At 42.6% G+C, this 22021-nt stretch overlaps 1 protein-coding gene across 1 annotated transcript in view; it reads left to right on the plus strand.

Annotated features, from left to right (window-relative positions):
• clstn2a (calsyntenin 2a) overlaps positions 1 to 22021 on the plus strand; it is a 97567-nt gene that overhangs the window by 6342 nt on the left and 69204 nt on the right. The window contains exons 2-3 of the mRNA XM_030774643.1: positions 13647 to 13973; positions 21839 to 21961. Coding sequence (XP_030630503.1) covers positions 13647 to 13973; positions 21839 to 21961 — 450 coding nt within the window. The remainder of the gene's footprint in view (positions 1 to 13646; positions 13974 to 21838; positions 21962 to 22021) is intronic.

A 22021-nucleotide genomic window follows, 5' to 3' on the forward strand; every position in this document is an offset into this window, starting at 1 on the left:
GAGGTACAGAGCAGAGAAGGGCAGAGTCATCGCTCCTCCCAGCAAGGCTTTTCACTCTCACTATTTCTCTCCGACAGCTACTTGATCAGCGCCCCTCATCTTTATTCAGTTCATTAGAGTCAACTCTCCCTCAGGACTCCGGCTCTCTTTTGGAGAGGCATTTCCGATAGCTCTAAGTTCCTTAATTAACCAGGCAATTAATGCGGTGCAAGACGAGGCCTTGATAGCAGGAAGAAAAAGAAAAACAGTCACAGTATGCAGGGATGAAGCCAAAAAGAAATGCTAGTCGTTCAGTTGCGGCAGAATGTTGGGTTTGGGTGTCAACTCTCTTGTGTTGACATTCAGATGTGTGTCATTGTGCGCCAATGTAAACCCGCTTTCGGTGGTCACCATTTTATGACTATGGTGTCTCCACAGTTTAGTGTCTGTGACCATGGGGGTCTGTGAAAGAAATGGCTTTTCAATGACTGTATGAGAAGTTAAATGCCATTTTTCAGTGTCTTTTCAAATTGTCACTGAAAAAAAATGTATGTAAAACATGAATTTTTTATGTATTAGGTTTTAAGTCATTTAGGTTTTTGCCTACAGCTACAGATTCAAAGAAGCGATAATGTTTTGCATAGAGTTGTCATTAGCTGTACTCATAAGCCAAACATTAAGCTTTTAATGTTTTGTCATATCTCAGTAGAGCGCACAGCAAATGTATATTGTCTCCAGTCATGTGTAGAAAGACTTTTCGGTGGTGAGGAAAAAAGAAATGAGATATAATTTTCTGGAAAATTCAAAGAATTTTGAATAAAACTACCTTTTACTTCTAAAATAGGACACAGAAATACACACTTCACTTGTCACATTACCAGACTTGAGTGAACTGAAAAAAAAAAAAAAAAAAGAAACCCAAGATTGATATCTTATAACCTTGCTCTGTTCACACCGGCATCAGGTTCTCTGTGCTGTTTTTAGCATTTTTCAGAAAGGAGGTGGGAGAGGGGAAAACCACACTCTTGCTTGCTAGTTCCCTGGCCTCCTTATTAAGGAACGGCACTACGATAACCCTGATGGATTAGTGGGAACTGGGCTGTGGGGTACTGCCTCTCTCTGAAACAGAGCTGGTCCACTGCCCTGCCTTTTCTCCAACACCAAGGTCACCTCGTAAGCCAACGCTGGCAGGAGCGGACAAATCCACTGACCAACACTCAGAGAGAGATTGGGCACACACACAGACACACAGACGTGGGCACGCGCACACACACACACACACGCACACACACACGCACACATACATTCACTTTCTCTTTGTGTCTGTCTGTCTCTCTCTCTCTCTCTCTCTCTCTCTCACTCACTCACTTATTCACTCACTCACCCTGTTAATCATCAGCAAACTCCGGGCCACACAACAAGCTCTGTCCTAAGCCTTCTCTCTCTACTTTCACCATCTCAGATCTCTTTACCTCTCTCTCCCACCCGCTTTCCAATTCTCTTACTCGCAACCCTTTTCTTTTCTTTACCCTTCTCCTTTATCTTCTTCTACCTGTTAGATAGTCCTTTTTTCTCCCTTTCTTTTCCATGAATAAATCTGCTGGTCTTATCTTTCAGAAATCTGCTGTGGCGGCTGAGTACAAATGCAGTGTCTGTCTGAGCCCAGTGTTCTACTGTAAGGCAATTAAAACAGGCCGGCCTCTAAAACACACAGCACAAATCACATGGCTTAACCCAAAGGAGCATACCCTCAAGCACTAGCTCATAGTTTTTCTTTTTGACCATTTTGGAATTTAAGGAATCCAGAAACTACAGATACACATATTTTAGGTTTGTTTGCTTGTTTGTTTGTTTTTTGTTTTTTTTTTTACGGTGGAGCATATGTAAGCAAGATACCTTGCCATGGTATCTCCCCATGTCCTTCTACCTGTTAGTGTCTCTAATGTGCATCATATGGCCAGTAATCACGTTGCTACAATAAAGATCTCAATGCTGTCCAGCAGTGACCATCTGGGCCATCAGGATTGATTCTAGAGCTCTCTCCGTGCATAAGTGGGGGTGGGGGGGGGGGGGGGGCATTCGATAGGGAACGTGTGTTCTCAGGCTGTTTTTTTTTTTTTTAACACTCGCTGACTCTTTGACACAGTGGGGATAAAGATGAGTTAAAGAACCCCCAGAGCTCCTGTGATGTGGCAAAAAGGATGAAAAGACGGCTGTAGCTCGGGGGGGGGGGGGGGGGGGGGGGGGGGGGGGTGGAGGGAAGAGAGGGGATTGTTATTATCAGCCTGTTCATCGATCCTTTATCCCTCAAGCTTGTGCCATGGCATTGCCGCTGGACCTGGAGTGGACATGAGAGCGATTCTCTCCTCTGACCTGGGAAGCGTTCCCAGTCAAATCTGTGAGCAATCACGCAGTCTTGGAATGTTCATGAACATCTTATTAGCCCAAAATCAAAGAGACTTCGGGGATTAATGGATTATGGTGATTCAGAAACGAATGTACTTTTCCCCCCCTTACTTCCAGTCACTTGAGGTAACATAAAACTACTTATTTATATTACTCATATATTTTAATTGGGAATACATTTAATGATTGCAAACTTCATTTTTAATTAAAACTCCAGATCTTTGCTGTGTTGCCCTCCAATCTTTCCTGGCTGTTAAGTATTGCATCAAAAAATGCAGAAGTAATTATTGGACCGTATGCTGGTTAAGACCTCAAATATCAGATCTAAACTGTTTACGGTAAGGTTGAATGACCAACAAGTAGTTAGTATCACCATGGTAATACCGTGAGCGAAAATGTGTATCACAAGTCACTCGAGAAGAATAAGGGGATAGAACATTGAAGAATAAAACAATTAAAACAATTAAAGTACTTCCCTGGGGACCCCAAATATTTTTATGCACTATTATTTTCGTTTTTATCAATGCAGTTTGAAGTAGGCATTGCGTGTGTGTGTGCGTATGTGTGTGTGTGTGTGTGTGTGTGTGTGTGTGTGTGCGCGTGCTCTGCTGGCCCTCAGCTGCCAGTGAAAAATGTCATCACGATAAACGTGCTTAGCACAATGTGTAATCTGTTTAGAAGCTTCACCTGGCATTGGCAGTACACACCCCCACAGACCTGACGTCTCTTCATAATTTATTTGACATTGAGAGTGTGTGTATGTGTGTTTGTGTGTGTGTAAGAGAGAGAGAGAGAGAGAGAGACACACACAACACTGGGAAAGGAATCTAAGACTTTGAGGGCAGAAAATCTCATTTTTTAGCAACTTGAAGTACAGATGCTACGTGAGTTAAACGAGGTTTTGATTTATCTTTGTCTTATCTGTGTGTGGGAAATGTGCTATAAAGAGCATGAGTTATTCTTTACTGACAAATCATTCTCGCTGAATAGAACGTTGGCATTCCACCAATAAGGCATTCATTTATCAAATCTCAATCAAAGACTTGGACCTTCCGAACGAAGCATATGTCAAGCTCATTTAAAACGAGAAACATTTGTCATGTTTGTACGGATGTTTTTGGCTCATGCATCCACAAATTCAGTGAAACAGTTAATTTAGGAATAGATTACAAATCACATTCAGACAGAATATATTAAACCGAATTTAATTATTATGTAGATTGTGAATGTCAGGACGCGAAACGATTTTAGGTCATGAGTGAGTTTGTGTGGTCGACTGTTTGTTACATTACGGTAAGAAGGACATCTCTTTCTTTAAACATTGTGATGGAAATCTTTTATGTACTCCTTTGTTTTCTCTCTTGGTTGTCAGAACAGTTATTCGAGGGATACCAAGCATGAAAGTTGATGCGTCGTGACTAAAAAAAGAGGACTAATGCAGTGATTTCTCTTGTCACTGACACAGCTACATTTTGAGCAGCATTTCATCTTTGTGCACATGAACTGTTCCACAGCATTTTTCTCAGGCTGAGTTTCTCATTAACTAGGAATAATTTTGAGCGGTGAGACAGCCTCTCTCCTGTTTGCATACCGCGTGTGCTTCCCCCTATATCTGCTGAGGCCGAGAAAACGACTTTTGCAAATCTCGACGTGGATATTTTATTACGCGCTGGATATTTTTATATTTTTTTTTTTCCTTTTCCTTACTCACTCTTAAATTATCCCTCTACCTGGTTACAGGTTATGTATTCATTGTATTTGGTTCAGTGCTTTTCTATGCATGAGTTTCCATCAAGGCCTGTGTATCTGTGCTCATGTCATTATGATATCTGTAAGGCTCGGCAATAGGAAAAGATTTCTCTCCCCCCTCCCCCTCCTTGACAGCAAGGAAAGTAGGGACAAATCGCCCACTGAAAACAACTCCCTGCGTTTTTCTTGTGTACACCAATCTTACCTGCGAAGGCCTGAGATGAAGCCAAAGGGAAACCGGTGAGTTTCATTTCTCCCCGCCGAGCTTTCGAACTGTTTTAACCTACGAGACGACCTTGACGTCTCTCGCCGCTCGGTCCCCGGGCCTAGTCGGAATCCGCGAGAAGCCGGAGAGCAATCATTTTCCACTATCAGAACATCAACCTCGTGTGTCACTTGGATTTGAAACAGGATGTTATCAAACTGATAAGAAAAGACGTTTTGATGGAGACGTTTACGGCAAGCGTCACAATGTCATTTAAAAATGATTTTATGCAATAATTAGAGATTGTGTTGTCTTCAGAGACTGATCCATTTTCATTGATTGACTAATTAATTAAACCAATCTATGGATTAAGTGCTTAGTCATCCACTAAATGGATAAACAAGACAGGTAAAGAGGAAAAGCTACGCGTTTATAGTTGTCTGTGCATTAGTAAGATAAGCCTTTGTACAAGCAGGAGAAGCTTTAGTCTGCTCTGTAATTTGTATGCCTCAAACCTGCACTTTTATGAAATGGCAGAGACTTGTAAACCTTGACAGACGTGTGCCTTGTAGGACTTCTATTGTGGACTGCTGGAGAAAAAAAAATTAGCTTGTCACAAAGCCCTTTATGACCTAGGTACTATAGAGCTCTGCAGGCTTTCAGACCTCCCAATGTGCATCTGAAAGAGAGAATTTTGCTGCCGCATCAGTGCATGGAGCAAAAAAAAAAAGGGAAACAGCAAACACTGGTTGAGTCACTGTCTGTTGACATGTGTACAGAGCTGGTTTTTTTGTTTAAAGGCATAATTGCTTTCTTTATCAGCCCTAATGCCGGTAATGTTGATCTTTGCCGTAGCTTTAAGAAAAAGAAATAAGCATCTTTTTTTAGAGTTTTTTTGTTTTCTATCCCAAAATCAAACATTACGCAGGTGAAAGTGTATAAAGCTGTAGCTAGCTACATATTTAAGAGTAGAACTGTCTGGGTAGTGTGTGCTTATGCTCTCTCTCTCTCTCTCTCTCTCTCTCTCTCTGTCTCTGAGTCTGTCTCTTGCTCTGTGTTTGTGTCTGTGTCTGCGTGCACCGTTCTATAAGGACAAGCCTGCTGGCACCTTTTGCTTCTGCTGTGACTCATTTTCTCCTTCAGGCAAGCAGGGTCACTTGCTGGAACACTCGAGGAGAGTTAATGAGTTGTGTGTGTGTATATGCGTGTGTGTTTGAGTATGTGTTCACACACAAGTATGTGTGCTGATCTGCTTGTATATGTGCACTGAAAGACAGAGAGAGCTCAAAGTTCTGTATGTAGGATTCCTACAGTAAGTACTCAAACCCATGGTCCCTTCGCTATAGAGAACAGAAACTCCACCTGCTTTGAGTCAATATGTCTGTGTTAGTGTTCATTACATAGAGAAGGAGAAGAACTGCAGCACCTTGCACTCATATGAAAAAAACAGACCTGGTGGGTAATTCCAGTGTATGATTGCCTTCACCATAAACTGGACACTGGACAGGGGAGAGGGCCATACAATTTGTTTGGACAGCATTATTCCGAAATGTATAACGCCGCATCAAAGCTCCGTCTTTCTTAATTTAACAAACGATCAGTAACGTCTCTGCCCCGCGCGCTGCCAACGTCCGAGCTGTTTATACTGACTTAATAACCTGTGTTTCATTGCGTTTTCCACGGGAAGCGCTGGAGGCAGTTTGATCAGACAGAAGTGAAGTGGTGCTGATCCCGTGGAATCCCCCAACCTGTATCTGCTCCAGACATGCTGTCCGCATCAATACATCTCCGCGTGTTCTCACAGGTTCTCAGCGCTTCACTTTACGCTTCCGCGCAGACAGATTCGCAAAATCCAGACAAAAAACTTCCTCCGACGGAATGCTCAAATGCCAGAAAAGCTAGTGTCGAGAATAGGATGTCCTTGTAAAGAATGTATTTCTTAGAATTTTTTTTTTGGGGGGGGTGGGGGGTGGGCGGGTTCTACCCATACCTCTACCTCTCTTCCATTTCACATTCCTACCAGACACGCCCAGGGTGGACCCGAGGCCGTCTCCTAATGATTTCCCTGGTGTCGGCGTCTCTCGCCACTTCCCCGCCGACATCATACTCATTTCCTTCGCAAACATCAAATCTTTTTCGGCCATTGTGGGCTCTGAAGAGCCGTCATGATTTCAATGAAGGCTTTTTATTAAAAATTGCCCCTCGGAATGGTAATATCGCGGCTTGGCGCTGCGGTGTGGGCAGGCAGAGAGAATATGTATGTGTGGGTGAAAAAGAGGAGTAACGGGGTGTGAACATAATAGACTTTTTTGTCCTCTCAGTGTGTTGGTAGCAATGCTCAGTGGTGATGACTATTATTCACACTGAGCAGAAAAGAAGTTGTGTCAATAGCGCTTGATTTCTTGCACAGTTAATGGTAAATCACCACGAATCGGAAGAGTGAGGTCAGAACCATGCTTCTCCTGTTGTTCTTTCTCTCTCTACGCTCCACTCCAATTGATTATGAAGGGTTTCACACCGACACTTTTAGAGTGGGCTGCATGTGTTTTTTAAAAACACGGTTCTGTAAGTTGACATTGTTTATTGGACGGAGCTGGCCAAAGTATATGGAGTTTAGGAGTTATTTTCAGAGGCACAGATGTACACAAACATTTCTGACTATGTCCATGAGCTTTCGTTAATATGTCTGTAGTTTCATTCTGAAAGTTCAGTAATCTGTTGTTTTTAACACAGGACAAGCAAGTCTGACTCACATAAATGCTTCCACTTGCTTATTTTTTAGTTCACAAACACACACACACACAGACACCCCTCTACAATATGTTTCTGTCTGTTTCCGTGTGTGGGTGCGCATTTGTGAGTGTGTGTGTGATCAGTGTGCATCTGTAAGTCTGTGGATATGCCTTGTTACCATGTCTGTGTGAGTGTGCATATGTCTCTGTGTATGTGTGTGTGTGTGTGTGTGTGTGTATGTGTGTGTATGTCTATGTGAATATGTGAATGCTGGTTGGAACGGTGGAGTTGGTCATGAAAAATGAATGGGCACATTCTCTGCAGTCTTAGTGTAGCCTCCAACTCTACAATGTATTCATTTACCCTGTAACAAAAATTCAAGGACAGGTACACTTGCTCTCTTGCTCTTCGTCTCTCTCTCTCTCTCTCTCTCTCTCTCTCTCTCTCTCCTTGTTTCATTTTTGCCCCTTTTCACCGATGCTCTTCAGTTCCCTGATTTGAAAAAGAGAGGTGCGACAGAGGGAAAAAAAAAAGAAAGTCAGAGATGGGAGGGGGAGAGAGAGAGGAGAGATAGAGAGACAGACAGAGAGGGAGCATAAAAACCATGGCATTTCCTCTTACACCTTGGGGCAGTAATGCCTGTGCCTCCTACTCTGTGCATCTCTCTATCTCTCATGCAGCTTTGTACCCCAGGCCTGCTATAACACACACACACACATACACACACACACACACACACACACACTCACTTTTACCCAGGATACAGCTGTCTGTTTAACCCCAAATGGATTAGCGTGGGAGCCATGCGTATATGTGAAAGATGCTGATTAAGTAAGACACAAAATAACATCTTTGATATTAGTCCTGTCTGCTGGTATAGTTTTGAAGATATATATGTATGTATATGCCTGGGAATTAAGAAATGATAGTGAAGAAGATGATTTCTCCTCTGCCTGTTATTATTCCATATTTGTGTATTGTATTAGTGGAGACGAGTCATACCGTAGGCTGTGTCGGACTGAAAGCTTTATGAAGAGTTTTCAAATGCAATTTTCCCAGAGAAACAGATTGAGAGGACAGATGTGTATATTTTAAGAGGCTTAACCATGGAAACGTATGTTTTACCTTCTCAAGAACCTGAAGCTTATAAAGGTAACATTTGTCATCAGCTGAACTGTTCGCAATTTTTTGGCAACATTTGAAAAATGCTACATCATACCCTCATGTTTTTCTCAGACTTTAAAATGGCACTTCATCCGTGAAAAAATGTGTATTTACACAGATCTCAATTTTTGACTTAAAATTAATTTTCGTCCGAAGCCTCAAGGGAATATTTCAGTCTGAACTCTTAGAACAGCATCCTGTGTTATTTTTTGACTTATTTATTTATTTTTTTTGAAAGAAATAACAGTAAGTAGCTGTGCTGTAAAATGGCAGGTGTGTTACAGTAATGCTCAAAGTTCCTTCACACTGACAGGGAGCTCCAGGTCTATCCCCATGACTACCACTTAACAGCATCCCTGAGGGCCTATGGCAGCCAGTGCTGATCAAGAGAGCTTTACTCCAGGTGCTTTCTGATTGGATGCTCCCAGCTGCTTTCTCATCGTTTGTTTTCGTGTTCAGGTCGACGGGTGCCTACACCTCCTAGGCCCGTTTCTCTTCAGGGTCTCCTACTGGTCGAGCCACCGTCCTAACCTTTCACCCCAGAGAGCCTTTTCACAACAGATCTTCCTCTAAAAGTGTGTGTGTGTGTGTGTGTGTTTGTGTTTGTGTGTGTGTGTGTGTGTGTGTTTGTGTTGAAAAGTGCCTTTGCCTGGTTGTTTTGTTGAGGAATGACCAGCGGTCACCTGCGGGTTTATAAGACCGGTCTTTACTTTTTAACAGAGGATGTTTCCATTGGTTTGCGGAATGGTTTTGTGTGTGTGTGTGTGTGTGTTTGTGTGTGTGTGTGTGTGTTCATGCTGGTTTAAGATGGTAAAATTAGACTGAGTGAATGTCTAATTCTACAAGTTCAGTGTGAGGTTGATGGGATTCTGGTTCTGTGCACGTCTCATTGCTTCATCTTTATGCATGCTTACCACATCCCTCTGAGAAGCAGCCTGCTCTCCCAGCTCTATTATGTGTGTGTATATATGTATATATATATATATATAAATTTCCTTTTTTTCTCTTTACTAACTCTCTCTCTCAGCAGTTGCTATGTCTCTTGGTGCTCACTCCTGACAGCACTGATGCAATGATGCAATGTTCCAACAACGATGACACAACGTTGTAAGAATATTTTGTTTAGCGAACCCAACATAATCATCGGGACAGCACGCATGTGCTCTGTCTGTGCTTATTTGTGTAGAAATGCTCTCTCCGGGTACGTCTGTAAGAGATGTGTGGTTATTTTAGTTTTCCTCTCGATCACTCTTAAACGAAAATGAACATTACCGTACCCTTAGCTGCCATTGCAAAGCACAGCAGAACCTTGAAATCTTAACAAGACATTTGACTGTTGTGCACACATGGAAAGTGTGCGCTATTCAGAATGACATTTTTTCAAATCTTTATTTTGACCTTTGTTATACAAGCGTGCACAAATTTTGTACATTGATGTATACATTTGTACATAGTGTACATTTATTTGTCTCCGCAAACCATTTTTTTCCGCTTTTCACCGCTGTTGGATTGATTGTCACTCCAGAGCAATGTATTTTTTTTATATTACATTTAGAATCACTTGCATTGTGATGCTTCCCCCCCCCTAAATAACAGTAACCATGAAACGAAGGTTTCCCTTATGTTACGCACAGCCAGGTCCAATAAGAGAATGCTCCCAATGGATTAAAGCCATTTATCTTTGCTTCATGTGTATGGCATTATGAGTAATGACACTTTCACGCTTTTCAGCTTTTCTGATTACTTCTCTTTCTCTTTGCCTCGCTATTCTGATGTCATATTCCTTGAAATGCATTGCACCTTTGTAGAAGTCAAACCTCAAACTTTCACAATGAACACTGAAAAAAAAAAAAAAAAAGTTCCTGGTTCAAACTGGGTTTCCGTTCATTTTTGAATAGTTTCTGAATGCGCTCAGCGACGAATTACTTGCGGGACTCTTTTTACTGTAATTTTCACTGTTTTGTAAATTTTTACAAAAGCAGTTTTTTGTGCATCATGTTTCTCTCCCTCTCTCTCCCTCTCTCTCTCTCTCTCTGTCTGTCTCTCACCATGTGTTTATATATGTGTGTGTCTGTGCGTGTGTGTCCTGGTTTACCTGTGTAGCTTATCTTTGTGTCCTATGTTTTTTTTTTTTGAACTGCTTGGGGAAAGATAGAGGGAAATAAAGAGGGGAGAAAAAAAAAAGACAGTGAAAGAGAGTTCTGGAAGGTTACTGTACGGTTGACTCGACCGTCAGGCCCAAAATCCGAGGTGCTGATCTGGTGATTAATACGACGCTGGTGGGCCCTGATTAGTGATGGTGACAGCCCATGCATCTTGGCTGGACCGCTGGCTCTCTCTGGCTGCCTCCCCGTCGTGTTCCTGGCTGAGCGCGTTCCCCGCAATTTATAGTCCATCAGGAGCCCTCTATCTCCTGCCTGATGCACAGAGAGGGGCTGCACAGCTAATGGAGCCTCGCTCTTATCTGTGGAGAGAGTGAGAGGGATGATGAGGAGGGAGGAGAAGAAGAAGATGAAGGGAGGTGAGAGAAAGAGAGAGTGAGTGAGAGAGAGGTTGGTAAGTAAAAGAAGGTTGGTGTTTTGAAGCTCTGTCGCGTCATACATATAAAGCATGGATTGAAAGAAAAAAAAAAAACTTCCGGACCTCTTTTTTTCTTTTTCTTTTTTTCTTTTTCTTTTTTTGCTTTCACCCAAATGCAGGGCTGTGACACACACACGCACACACACACACACACACACACACACACACACAGGACCACTTTGGACAAACTTTTTGTCAAGCAGAAATATCAATGTTAGTCCCTGGGGCTGCGGTATCCACAGTTTGCAGAAATTTCGGTTTGACACCTGTAATCTGTTTGAAAGCCCGTCTCTTACCCTGCGAGGGATTCCCTATGTAAATACGGGGCCGTGTTTACATGATGTGACCAAAAGCCTTTGCTTTGAAATTATCTCAGTGAGACGGTTGGCAGTTTTGGCACCGCCGTCACAACAGTGAGCGCCTCCTCTGCCTCCTCCGTCTTGCGCGTAGTCGTGTTAGCGTGGCCTCGGGGCCGTGTGACTAACACAGAGAGAGAGAGAGAGAGAGTCTTTTAAAATCAAAATCAAAATAAAGTCTCCTCACTAGAGCTTGAGTGGTCTCTGCCTGTCTGTTTTTATTAGTGAAAGGAGCAGAGTGCTTGACTGCACTGTTTAGTAGAACTACAGAGATGATTCTTTGTTTGGTTTAGACAGTTGGAAGACAGGAGCGGTGTTATATTACGTCGAACGCCACCACGAAAGGGGCCGGTGTGTGTCCGCGTTTGAGAAATATAAAGCGAATATACGAGAGAAGAGATGAATATTTGATAGAGCGATACGGCACGGTCGTTTTCTCCTCGTTTTCGTTCTGTGCTATTTCTTTTATCCCCTAAAGTGCTCAGGGAGAACTCGTCTTCATCAGCTGACTCTCCTCCGTGCGCCTGCTGTCTCCTGCATTAGGTGTATGAGTGCTAATGTGCCCTTCTGGAAGAGAGAGAGTCTTCCCTGCTGTCCGTCATTTGGTGTAATTGTCCTCTGTTTGGGAGAGAGAGAAAGAGAGAGAGAGAGAGAGAGAGAGAGACAGAGAGAAAGAGAGAGAAAGAGACAGAGGGAGAGACACAGACGCAGGGAGAAAGACAGAGGGAGGGAGGGAGAGACAGAGAGAAAGAGAGAGAGAGAGAGAGGGAGGAAGCATTTCACTGATGGGTTGTGCACTGACACAAACAGCATCTTTGTGGTTCTCTGGTTGTAAGAGCCTCAAAAAGGGACTTTTCAAGTGTGATTTATTGGCATTAAGTGTTCTTCCAGGTTCCTTATTCTCTCTCTCTCTCTCTTTCTCTCTCTGTCTCTCTCTCTCTTTCTCTCTCTGTCTGTCTCTGTCTCTCTCTCTCTCTCTCTCTGTTTCTCTGCCTCTCTTTCTGTGTCTCTCTCTATTTGTTCTTCAGTTGCCGTGTTCTGCTTTGCTCTTCTGCTTTGTTGTGCCCTGTTTTCTTCTTTCTCTCTCTGTCTCGCTCACTCTCTTTTATCGCCTCTGCCAGCTCCCTCTCATCCATCCTCTTTCTCTTTTGTAATTTCTGGTTCTTCCATTCTGTCCTACCCTTCGTTTCTCTCTCTCTCTCTCTCTTTCTCTCCTTTAACCCACTCTGTCACCCTTTCTCTAGGTCTGTCACTCAGTGCCCAGACAATCCTACTCTCTCTCTAGTTCTCTTTGATTTTGTGGTGTTACAGCATGTTGAAATCCCTCAGGGCTAACTGTTTTGGAGCAGTGTGTGTGTGTGTGTGTGTGTGTGTTTGTGTCTTTGGGGGGGGGGGGGGGGGGGGCAGTGATGATACCTCCCCTTAATCAGTCCCAGAACTTTTCCCTTTAAACAGTGTAACTAGATTAGTGACAGTCTACTTGCTGGCAGTGCTGTAAACTGGGACCGAATGGTCTTGGTCATTCTTCACATAGCGCCTTTACTGCATTCTAGGAACGAGGCCACGTTTTTGTTTAGAGAACTTCTCAGTGGTGTATGTTAATCCACAATGCAGATGAGGCGCGCGTTCGGGGGGGGGTTGGGGAGGGGCGCCGGACATGACTCGGCATGGAGGCAGACGGATAACCCAGGACAGCTGCTCAGAGGATTAAAACCACACAGGGAATTGACACTGAGCTGAGATGCTCCACATCTCCATGGCATTAATGTCACCCAGCCCACAGACCGCCTCACGCATGCTCTCTCTCTCTCTCTCTCTCTCTCTCTCATCCCTTCTCCTCCTGTCTGATATCACAGCACAGTCACTTCCTGTGTGCTATCAAACTACCGTGTGTGCCAGTGCACTTCCTCCCCTGCATATCCTCTCTGAACTATATTTGATCTGCTCTTTGTGTGATACATGATAAGACAGCATGCTCTGAGATGCTGTCATTATTGTCTTGCTAAGGGTCTTTAGAATGTTAAAACCTTAAACATGTCCAAACACACATAAAAACAAATTGTTCTGCAGTGATTGCACATTGACTGTACATATGTTACTGGACGCATTTCTCATTGTTATGGTAGTTACATTTTCGCACATCCCAGAATCTTTCAATACACAAAGCCCAAAATATCCTCTTTGAGCCTGAACGCACGTATCTTGGCTTCAGAATACAGATTCAACACCTGCTATAAATTTCTCTGCTTCTCCTCAGCTCTCTGTCTCTTTTTCCCTCCCTCCCTCTCTCTCTCTCTCTCTCTCTCTCTCTCTCTCTCTCTCTCTCTCTCTCTCATGGGGGCTGTTTGAGAGGTGTAAAGCAGTACTGTCACTGTACATCAAACTGCTAAGAGGATCTCTCAGACAGAACAGCGCTCCAGCTTTAACTCTCTCTGTCCAGCACTGCTGCGCCCAGCTCCCTCTCCCGCTCACAGAAATCCCCTCCCATGCTTTTACTCAATTTCCCTCTGAGGAAGTAATCTCCAACTCTCCTCCCATGCCAACGCTCTTTAAAGAGCGTGTACGGCACCATAGCGCCTATCGAACCTCCGCTCCCACCGGCCTCTGCGCGCCTCTTAACCCGACCGTGGAGCACTTACAGAGGGCTTTTGAGAGGTTGAATGGCGCTTATAAAGCGACCGGCAAGTTTTGTGACTGCATTGGTTACTGGTCCGGTCCAGTCCTATCTTGCTTAAGAAAGCGTGTTGGGGTTTTGGAAATCGTAAAAGTGGCTGAAGCAGAGATACGGAGGTGCTGTGAAGGTTTGTGGCGGTCTTCTGGTAGGGGACCGGTAATCAGAGGATTGTAGGATTGATTCTCAAACTTGGCTCCTATCTGTTGCCAGTTGCCTGAAGCAAGACATGAAAGCAGAAGCACATGAAACCCCAAATGCTTGTGACTTCAGCCATAGTAAGCATCGTAAATTACTCTGAATTAGAGCTTCAGCTAAAGGCAATTTTTAAATATTGCATAGCAGGGTCAAAGCTGCTTATACTGTGGGCTCTCTTATAATAACTATATAAAATTCATTGATTGTGTTAGCGTATTTTGTAAAGTTTTTTTTCGGCGGAAAGTATTTAGAAGAAAACAACTGAGTCACAGATTTCCTATTAAAGTTGTGTTAGCCAGCTGTGTTATACAGAGGGAATTACATGGAATGTATTGTAAGGATGTAAATGGTGAATAATAATAATTGAAATTGTCCTTAAATCATCATTTGATGCTGATTTGTTTTTGGACTCATGATTTGACAAAAGCCAGGTCAGGCCAGTGTGAGAACAGAGCGTTTTTTGGGGGAGTAGTGATCGTTACCTTTCACTGGTGATAATTACCTTTCACTTTCACAATCTACCATACGTGGTGTGATGTTACCACACCTCTGACGTCAATCAAGCAACTGACAGGGAAAGGAGGAGGAGGGGGGACAGGTTGTTGCCATCTTCACGCACATACACAAACACACACACACACACACACACACACACAGACACACACACACACACACACATACACACAGACACACAGCGAGTGGAAGAGGTGACAGGGTAGGTAAAGGGTACTGTTTTGGTGGTGTTAAAAAAAAAAAAAAGGTCACCAGAAAGACATTTTGAAAAGAGGGGGCAGGTGTTTGGGAACTAACAGAAGCCAACATGGGCGTGCGTGTCTGATGAAGTCTGTTCCTTTTTGTCTGTCAGCTGTGGCACCTCGCTACAGGAGTGTCTTAGCTCTTTGTCAAAACTGATCTCTGCCCAGTCTCACTTCATTTACACATAAGGACAAATACCACTTTTTCTGTGTGTCACAGGTTCAGTGACAATTTTGAGACAATGTGTGAATCCCCCAAGATGAGAGAGGAGAGCCAACTGACGGGTGTGTGTGCGTCTGTGTGTACACATGCTTTAGTGTTTCTGCATATGTGACTGTATGTGTACGTGTGTGTGTGTTCGTAAAGCCTGTATGTCAGTATGTATGTACATATGTATGTTCGTCTTTATGTGAGTGTGTGTGTGTGTGTGTGTGTGTGTGTGTCTACCGGAGGAGAGTGACGACTGTCTTATAGATATTCACACCTGTCAGGGAAGGTGTTGGGTTGGGCTAAATGAATGACAGCCTGTGTTTCACTGTGTGTGAAACAGAGCAGTGTTTCAGATCTGTGTGCCCAGAGTTTTCTTTTCCTTTTTTTTTTTTTTTTTAGTGGCTCTGATATAGCCTGTATGTCAAATCCATCTGAAACTTAGAGCTTTTTCATTACTTATTCAGAGGGCTAAATTAATTGAATGTAGACATGAGTGCTCTGTATGCCGGATCACAGATTGGCTTTTTTGTCTTGTGAAAGCCTTGCAGTAAAAGCAAAGGAGTCCTATACAAGCTTAATAAGTAGATTATTTGATAAAACAGGGATTTCTCAGGCAGACTGATTAGAGCTGTTTGATCAGTAGACCAACTGTCAAAGTCAACCTCCCTCCTGTGTCTCCTAGCACTGAGATGCTCCATTATAGTCATGGCCCCTCCCCCCCCACAACACTTTTATGAAAATAGTACATAAACATGTGTGGTCATCAAAATATAGCAGTAAAAACTAATCCTGAACTCACATTTTTTCTCTCCAGAAGAGAGCAGTCCACGTAGGTGTTAGTAGTTGGTGGAACAGATATTAGTTGGAGAGAGAGAGAGAGAGAGAGAGAGAGAGAGAGAGAGAGAGCGAGAAAACGGACTCAGATTAAATCCCAACAGCAATTTTAATTTTGAACTGCTCAAATGCCCAGAGACACTGACGGCCACAAGAACAGCCAAATATCCAGCCGACAGAAAATGAGTTCAAAGGCCCCAGCGAAAACAGCTTTTAATAATAATCCGACGGAGCTGCTCCGAGGCCCACGGCCTCCTCTCCGTCGCACGTTTGCCTTGTGTCAATAGCGAGATCAGTCTTCCTGTTGATTTTCAATGCCACCACTTTACTCATTCTAAAGCCCTTTATACAGGCACTTTAATCAGCTCTCTGTGAGCTCACAACAATAAGTCATAATTAGAGTTATTTCGTATTTCGGGCCCTCATCGTCTGGATGTAATCAACAGAATTTCTCATTTGCAAAATCTGACAAAGTTGAGTAACGTATATGGATGATGGGAGAAAAAAAAAAAACAATATGTTTAATGAGACACGTGTAAAAAGCCAGATTTCATAATGTGGAAACAGTAGTGGCCTGCAGAATATGCCAGCCTTCTAATTACAGACAATTGACATTTCAAAGTCCTGTGGGGTATCGATGCAAAGCTGACAGTAGCCAAATGCCAGCTTTGAGAAATACTCCATTACAAAAATATATTCAGGCTCGGTGTTTGTTCAGAGTCTAATCAAACCCATTTATATTCATAGCTGCCGCATGCTGACCCCGGTAACTGCATTTTTAAAATTTATGTAAACAGAAATTTAACTGTATATATTGGTTTATATCCTATAACGTAAAGCTCTTGTTTTACCTTCCCATTTATGTCAAGTGTTATTGAAAGTTATGGTCAAGAATAAAGAGAGGTTAGACCATAAAGCAGTTCTGTCTGTGATGCTCTGTCTTTGTTGGGTATACTTCCTCTGTGGGCGGGTTGACTTTTGGATATGCCGATGAGTACAGATGACTTTGAAATATGCAAAGCAATGCAGAGTGACTCACACAAATTCAACACAATGAGATGGCCCTAACGGTTATTTACAACGTATTGTGGAGATAATGGTAACTGACAGACCTGATTCTATCTCTTCGACTAAACCGCGGTGTGTGGGGTTTGTGATGTCAGTATGTGAATTACATGCTAAGCACATACGTAACAGTTTTCTGGAGAGAGAGGAAAAAAAACAGCTTTCTCTCTTTTACTCTCTCTCTCTCTCTCTCTCTCTCTCTCTCTGCCAGTCTACATCCTTTTATGATGGTATGCAGATGTCCAGGAGTGACACTTACTCAAAGGACATGTTCCAGTGCTAATGATGCACTCATCTGTAATTAATTAAAGTTGCTCTCAATATGCAAACATTTTTCCTTTTTGATGACGGTGTCATAAAATAAGGTTGTAAAAAGGCTTTGCTCGCGGAGACACGAAAGAGCGAGAAAGAGAAAAACTTCACGACCTGTCATTGATTAAAGCTGAGATTATAGCCACATTAATAAGCGGTAAAGATGAACGATTCAGGCAAATGCATATTTTGCTTTAAATATGTGGAGTGGTGAGTGGGAAACCTCTTTATTGAGCTTAATGTATCTGAAAATGACCCTCTGGTCCCTGCCTTCTAACTCTATTCTGCTTAATGTGCAAGTATTGGCTTGTCCAAAGTCAATACATCTAATTACTCTTTTCCTGGGTAGTCATTTTCTTCCGTTTTTATAGCATGACTGTACTTGAGTCAATGGCACAGTGTAAGAGACCTTAATCACTAATTTTCTCCTAATGTCCCATTGGGCACAGTGACTGACGCCAGTCTGGCTGTGTTTGCATTGTTTGTCATGTGTTGTTTTTGTGTTCGGTGAGTCCGAGAGTGTCTTTAAGACTGCTCCTGTGATATCAGGCATGCTGTTTATCAGTGTGCGATGGTTAATGGCTAGATGGCTGCTTTATTTGCTATTATAGCAGTAGCACAGGCTCTGTGATGAATGGAGTACTTTAACTCTGGACTGAGTTAGGTGAGGTTGCTATTCCAGCACAGATTAGCTTCTGTGTTGTTCTGTAAATGGAAGGAAGTGGAGATGAATTGCTGAGTGTCGACAAGGGAAGGTTCAAAGAACGGTCAGACTTTTACACTTGTTTTAGCTTTGGTCCATTTGGCGGTTGTAATTGTGAGGAGCATGTTACATTGAAATGACAAAATTGGTGGTTTAGTCCAAGAAAATGTACGTTTGAAGATAATGCTTTGTTTCCGCCCTTTCATTTTGGTTTGTGTTTTTAATATGCAAAATTTTAATGTATTAAATTTGCATTTCATGATTATTACACGTGTGGTCGGTAAAATCTCTCTCTCTCTCTCTCTCTCTCTCTCTTGCTCTCTCTCTCTCTCTCTCTCACTCTCTCACTCTCTCTCACGCAGCCTCTTTTTCTTCCGCTGGCTTTATCAGGCCCTGTACTTCTGGGTGTATGCCTCGATTATTGGTTAATACAAATGTTATACACTCAATATAATGGTTAGGGTGTCATCTGGTCAGAAATTAATAGCATGTTGCATCGTTCAGAGAGTACGCTAAAAATTGCCATCAATTCTCCAGCTTGTCTGTGGGTTTAATTACTGTTGGAATGCTGACTGGGATTTTCATTATAGCAGGTCAAGGAAAGGTCATAATAGATTTGCAAATGTTCAGCTTTCTCCCCTTGTGCGACAGGATTTTATTAGCCTGCTGAAATGCTGAAATAATTGTATCTCCAACCGAATAAATAATTGACTTTTAAAAACAACATCTGGTCTCCCGTGGTGCTCACCTGAAGTGGTTTATTACTTTTATCTGTACTTGGTATTTCAGCAACTGGAAGCCATTTTTGTGCTTTTTGCATTTGGTTGTTTTTCATGGACAAACTTAGCAAGGCCAGAATCCATAACTGGAGAGATGCCTCTGTCACTACTCCTTACTTTGAATTAATATCCCTGAATTTGGCAGGTAATTAATATCATGCTTAAAATATCCCGCGTGGATTTCAGTCACAAACTGACTGAATTTACGACATTGTGCACAGTTGTTGGTAACAAATGATACTGGACAGCATCTTTGGTAGTAATATTCATTCATACATATTCTAAGCTGCTTATTCAATTAGGAGCCTATCCCAGTGTTCATTGGGTGAAAAGTGGGGACACACCCTGGCCAGGTCGCCAGTGTATCACCACAGACTAACACATTCACACCTAGGGGCAATTTAGTATCTCCAATTTGCCTGACTTACATGTCTTTGGACTGTGGGAAGAAACCCAAGCTCCTGGATGAACCCCACACAGGGGAGAGAACATGCAAAGTCCACACAAAGAAAGGACCCTGGTCGCCCGGCTGGGAATCGAACCCAGGACCTTGCTATGAGGCAACAGCGCTACCCACTGTGCAACCGTGCTGCCCGCTTGGTAGTAATAGAGAGTAGAAAAAAAGGAAACCCCAAATAAAGCTTTTCATGTCATTTAGCATTGTGTTTTGTTGACTGAGTAAGGGAACACTTGTTCAGTCTATGAGAGTGGATGAAAGAGGATATTTTGCATTGAATTAGCTTCCATCATCACTCACTAATGCTGTATAATGGCTGCACACATCCCTAGGGTAACAGGAAATACAGAGACGGCATATTGCTCTCAGTGACACTTTTAACCTTATTTGAGAGAGATAGAGAGAGAGAGAGAGAGAGAGAGAGAGAGAGAGAAAGGGGTGGGGGGATTAGGGAAGGAGGGGGGCAGCTGGTGAGATATATTTCCCCAAACCTCCGAACCTATGGCAGCATTGAAATGACAGGTCTTATTATTCATTCTTATATCATATCCACTCTTGTTTTTCATGTCACGTCTGGTGTTTTACACATCAAACACAGGTGAATGATTATCTGAGGAGGGTGCTTGTATCATGGCTTTAAGCATGAATTTATACATTTTGAAGCGAGCAGGTCACAGCATGATGGCTGTCTGCAGCATTAGAGGGATGTGAGGTAGGGACTGCTATAGCCAGCAAGTCATGTCCTCCCTCCTGAGCACTCTCTTCAACACCAGCAAACACTGAGCATTCTACAGAGTGCATGTGTACAGTGTGTAGGTGTGTGTGTGTGTGTGTGTGTGTGTGTGTGTGTATAATGAGACATGGGTGTATGTGTGTGTGTGTGTGTGTGTGGGTGTTTTTGTGTGTGTGAAATGAGACATTAGAGAGTTTTGTATGCTGTAGGGAGGAGGGGTGAGCATCTACAGTGAGTGTGTTTTGAAAGCGTGTGTGTAAGCCAGTGTGTCTGTTTCCATGAGTATGTAGGGGAAAATGAGAGAGATAGATACAGAGAGAGAGAAAGAGAGAGAGAGAGAGAGAGAGAGAGAGAGAAAGAGAAAGAGGAGGAAACACTTTTAAAAGCAGGAAACGCCAGCTGGACTAATCATTTGGTCATCTGAAGGCGACAATCTGTTCCTGACATAGGATTTAAGAATTATGAGAACATGCTAAGCTCCCAGGGACATTTTAGAGGAGATTGGTGTGAGACGACACACTTTGGACAGTCTTAGGAGAGTGTGAAATTGTTTCATTTATTCCATCATTAATTGCTTGGGTGGATCTTGAACTGTGCCATTAGAGTGCATTGAAAAGCCAGTAGTAATCTAAAAGTCCGTCAGCATCACTCTTTCACAGTGTCTCTGCTCGTGTCTTGATTTTCTTTTCTACAAGTTACTTTGTGAAACAAGTAAAATCAATTTAAAATGCAATGTTTTTTAACCTTTTCTTTTTCTTTTCCTTTTTGTAGTGAGATTCGGTTTGTTGTTTTTCTGTAGTCTGCCGAGTTTTAGATTTAGCTAGAGCTTAATTTCATCTAATTTTGCCCATAATTTCATATACCTTGCATGTATTTTTATAGGCTACTTGATGAAAATAAGATTTTATCTTTTGATGAAAATAAGCCAATTTATATTTTCTTTTACGAGAAAATATGTGGCCTTCTAATAAAGCGATTTTCTTTTCGTCTTGAAACAGATTGTATTGCTATCAAATAATTGTTATTTTGTTCAGTTTGTTATTATTTTTACTGAATGTCAATGAACTTACAAACTGTGACCCAAGAGAGACTGGAGAATGGAAGAAAAACCTTGAATGGGTCTATTTTGGTCCTATAGGTCGATTCCAAGAAGCAGCTGTGTGTTTACCTCACTGTATGGAAGGCACAGATGCATTAGGGCTGCTTACACAGAGTCAGACAGATAGACAAGAAGGTACGCTGAAAGCTTTGTAAGAGCAATTAGTAGCGTGCTGTGGGCTCTTGCCGACATATCGTCCATTATAGTATACGTAAGGCTGCAGATACGAGAGTCTCCTTTACTGATAATGTTCATGTGACTCATGTGATTTTTCATGTGGCACCAAATAGGGGCAGAAGTATTTTTCCCGTTTTTTTTTCTGGTTTTTTTTCTCGTTTGTTTGTTTTTTTTTTCTACCTATCGTCGAATAGCAGATTGCTCTTGTGTCAGCATCTCCGTGGTCATTGATCAACAGCTTGTTACGTTCTTTCTAACTGTTACGGGGCCATGAAAAAACCAACGGGAACAGCGCCCGGGCCAAAGCCAGACAAATGAGCACGTTTCCTAAAGAGATGAGTTTGGGGTATGAAGCAATGCACCCAGAGGGGGTTGGTGCTAACAGCTGCTGCGTTTTACGCTGGCTTTATCGATCGTCCTTTTAGCAGTCTTAACACGAAACGTACAAACTCTGTAATTATGCTTACAAAACCTTTAATGTCTCTTCTCTGTCCTCTTTTTTTTTAACCGTACTCTTTTTTTGTGTGTGTAAGGCTTGATGGTTGCTTGAAGCTCCATGCATATGGCAAAGCTCTCCAGAGTTGCGAAGTTGTCTTTGTAACTCTCAAGATCTCTTAAGCTCTTCATAGTCATTTCATTGCCTCTTTGCTCTCTCTCTGTCTCTCTCCACAGTGAATAAACACAAGCCCTGGATTGAAACATCCTACCATGGAGTCATCACAGAGAATATGGATACTGTCTTACTGGATCCTCCTCTGGTAGCTTTGGACAAAGATGCACCAGTTCCCTATGCAGGTACATTTCTCCTGTTACCTTCCTCTGGCCAAGATTATATTCCTAACCATTTCTGCTGTC

The sequence above is a fragment of the Chanos chanos genome, chromosome 5, assembly GCF_902362185.1.
Source record: "Chanos chanos chromosome 5, fChaCha1.1, whole genome shotgun sequence".
Taxonomy (NCBI): Eukaryota; Metazoa; Chordata; class Actinopteri; order Gonorynchiformes; family Chanidae; genus Chanos; species Chanos chanos.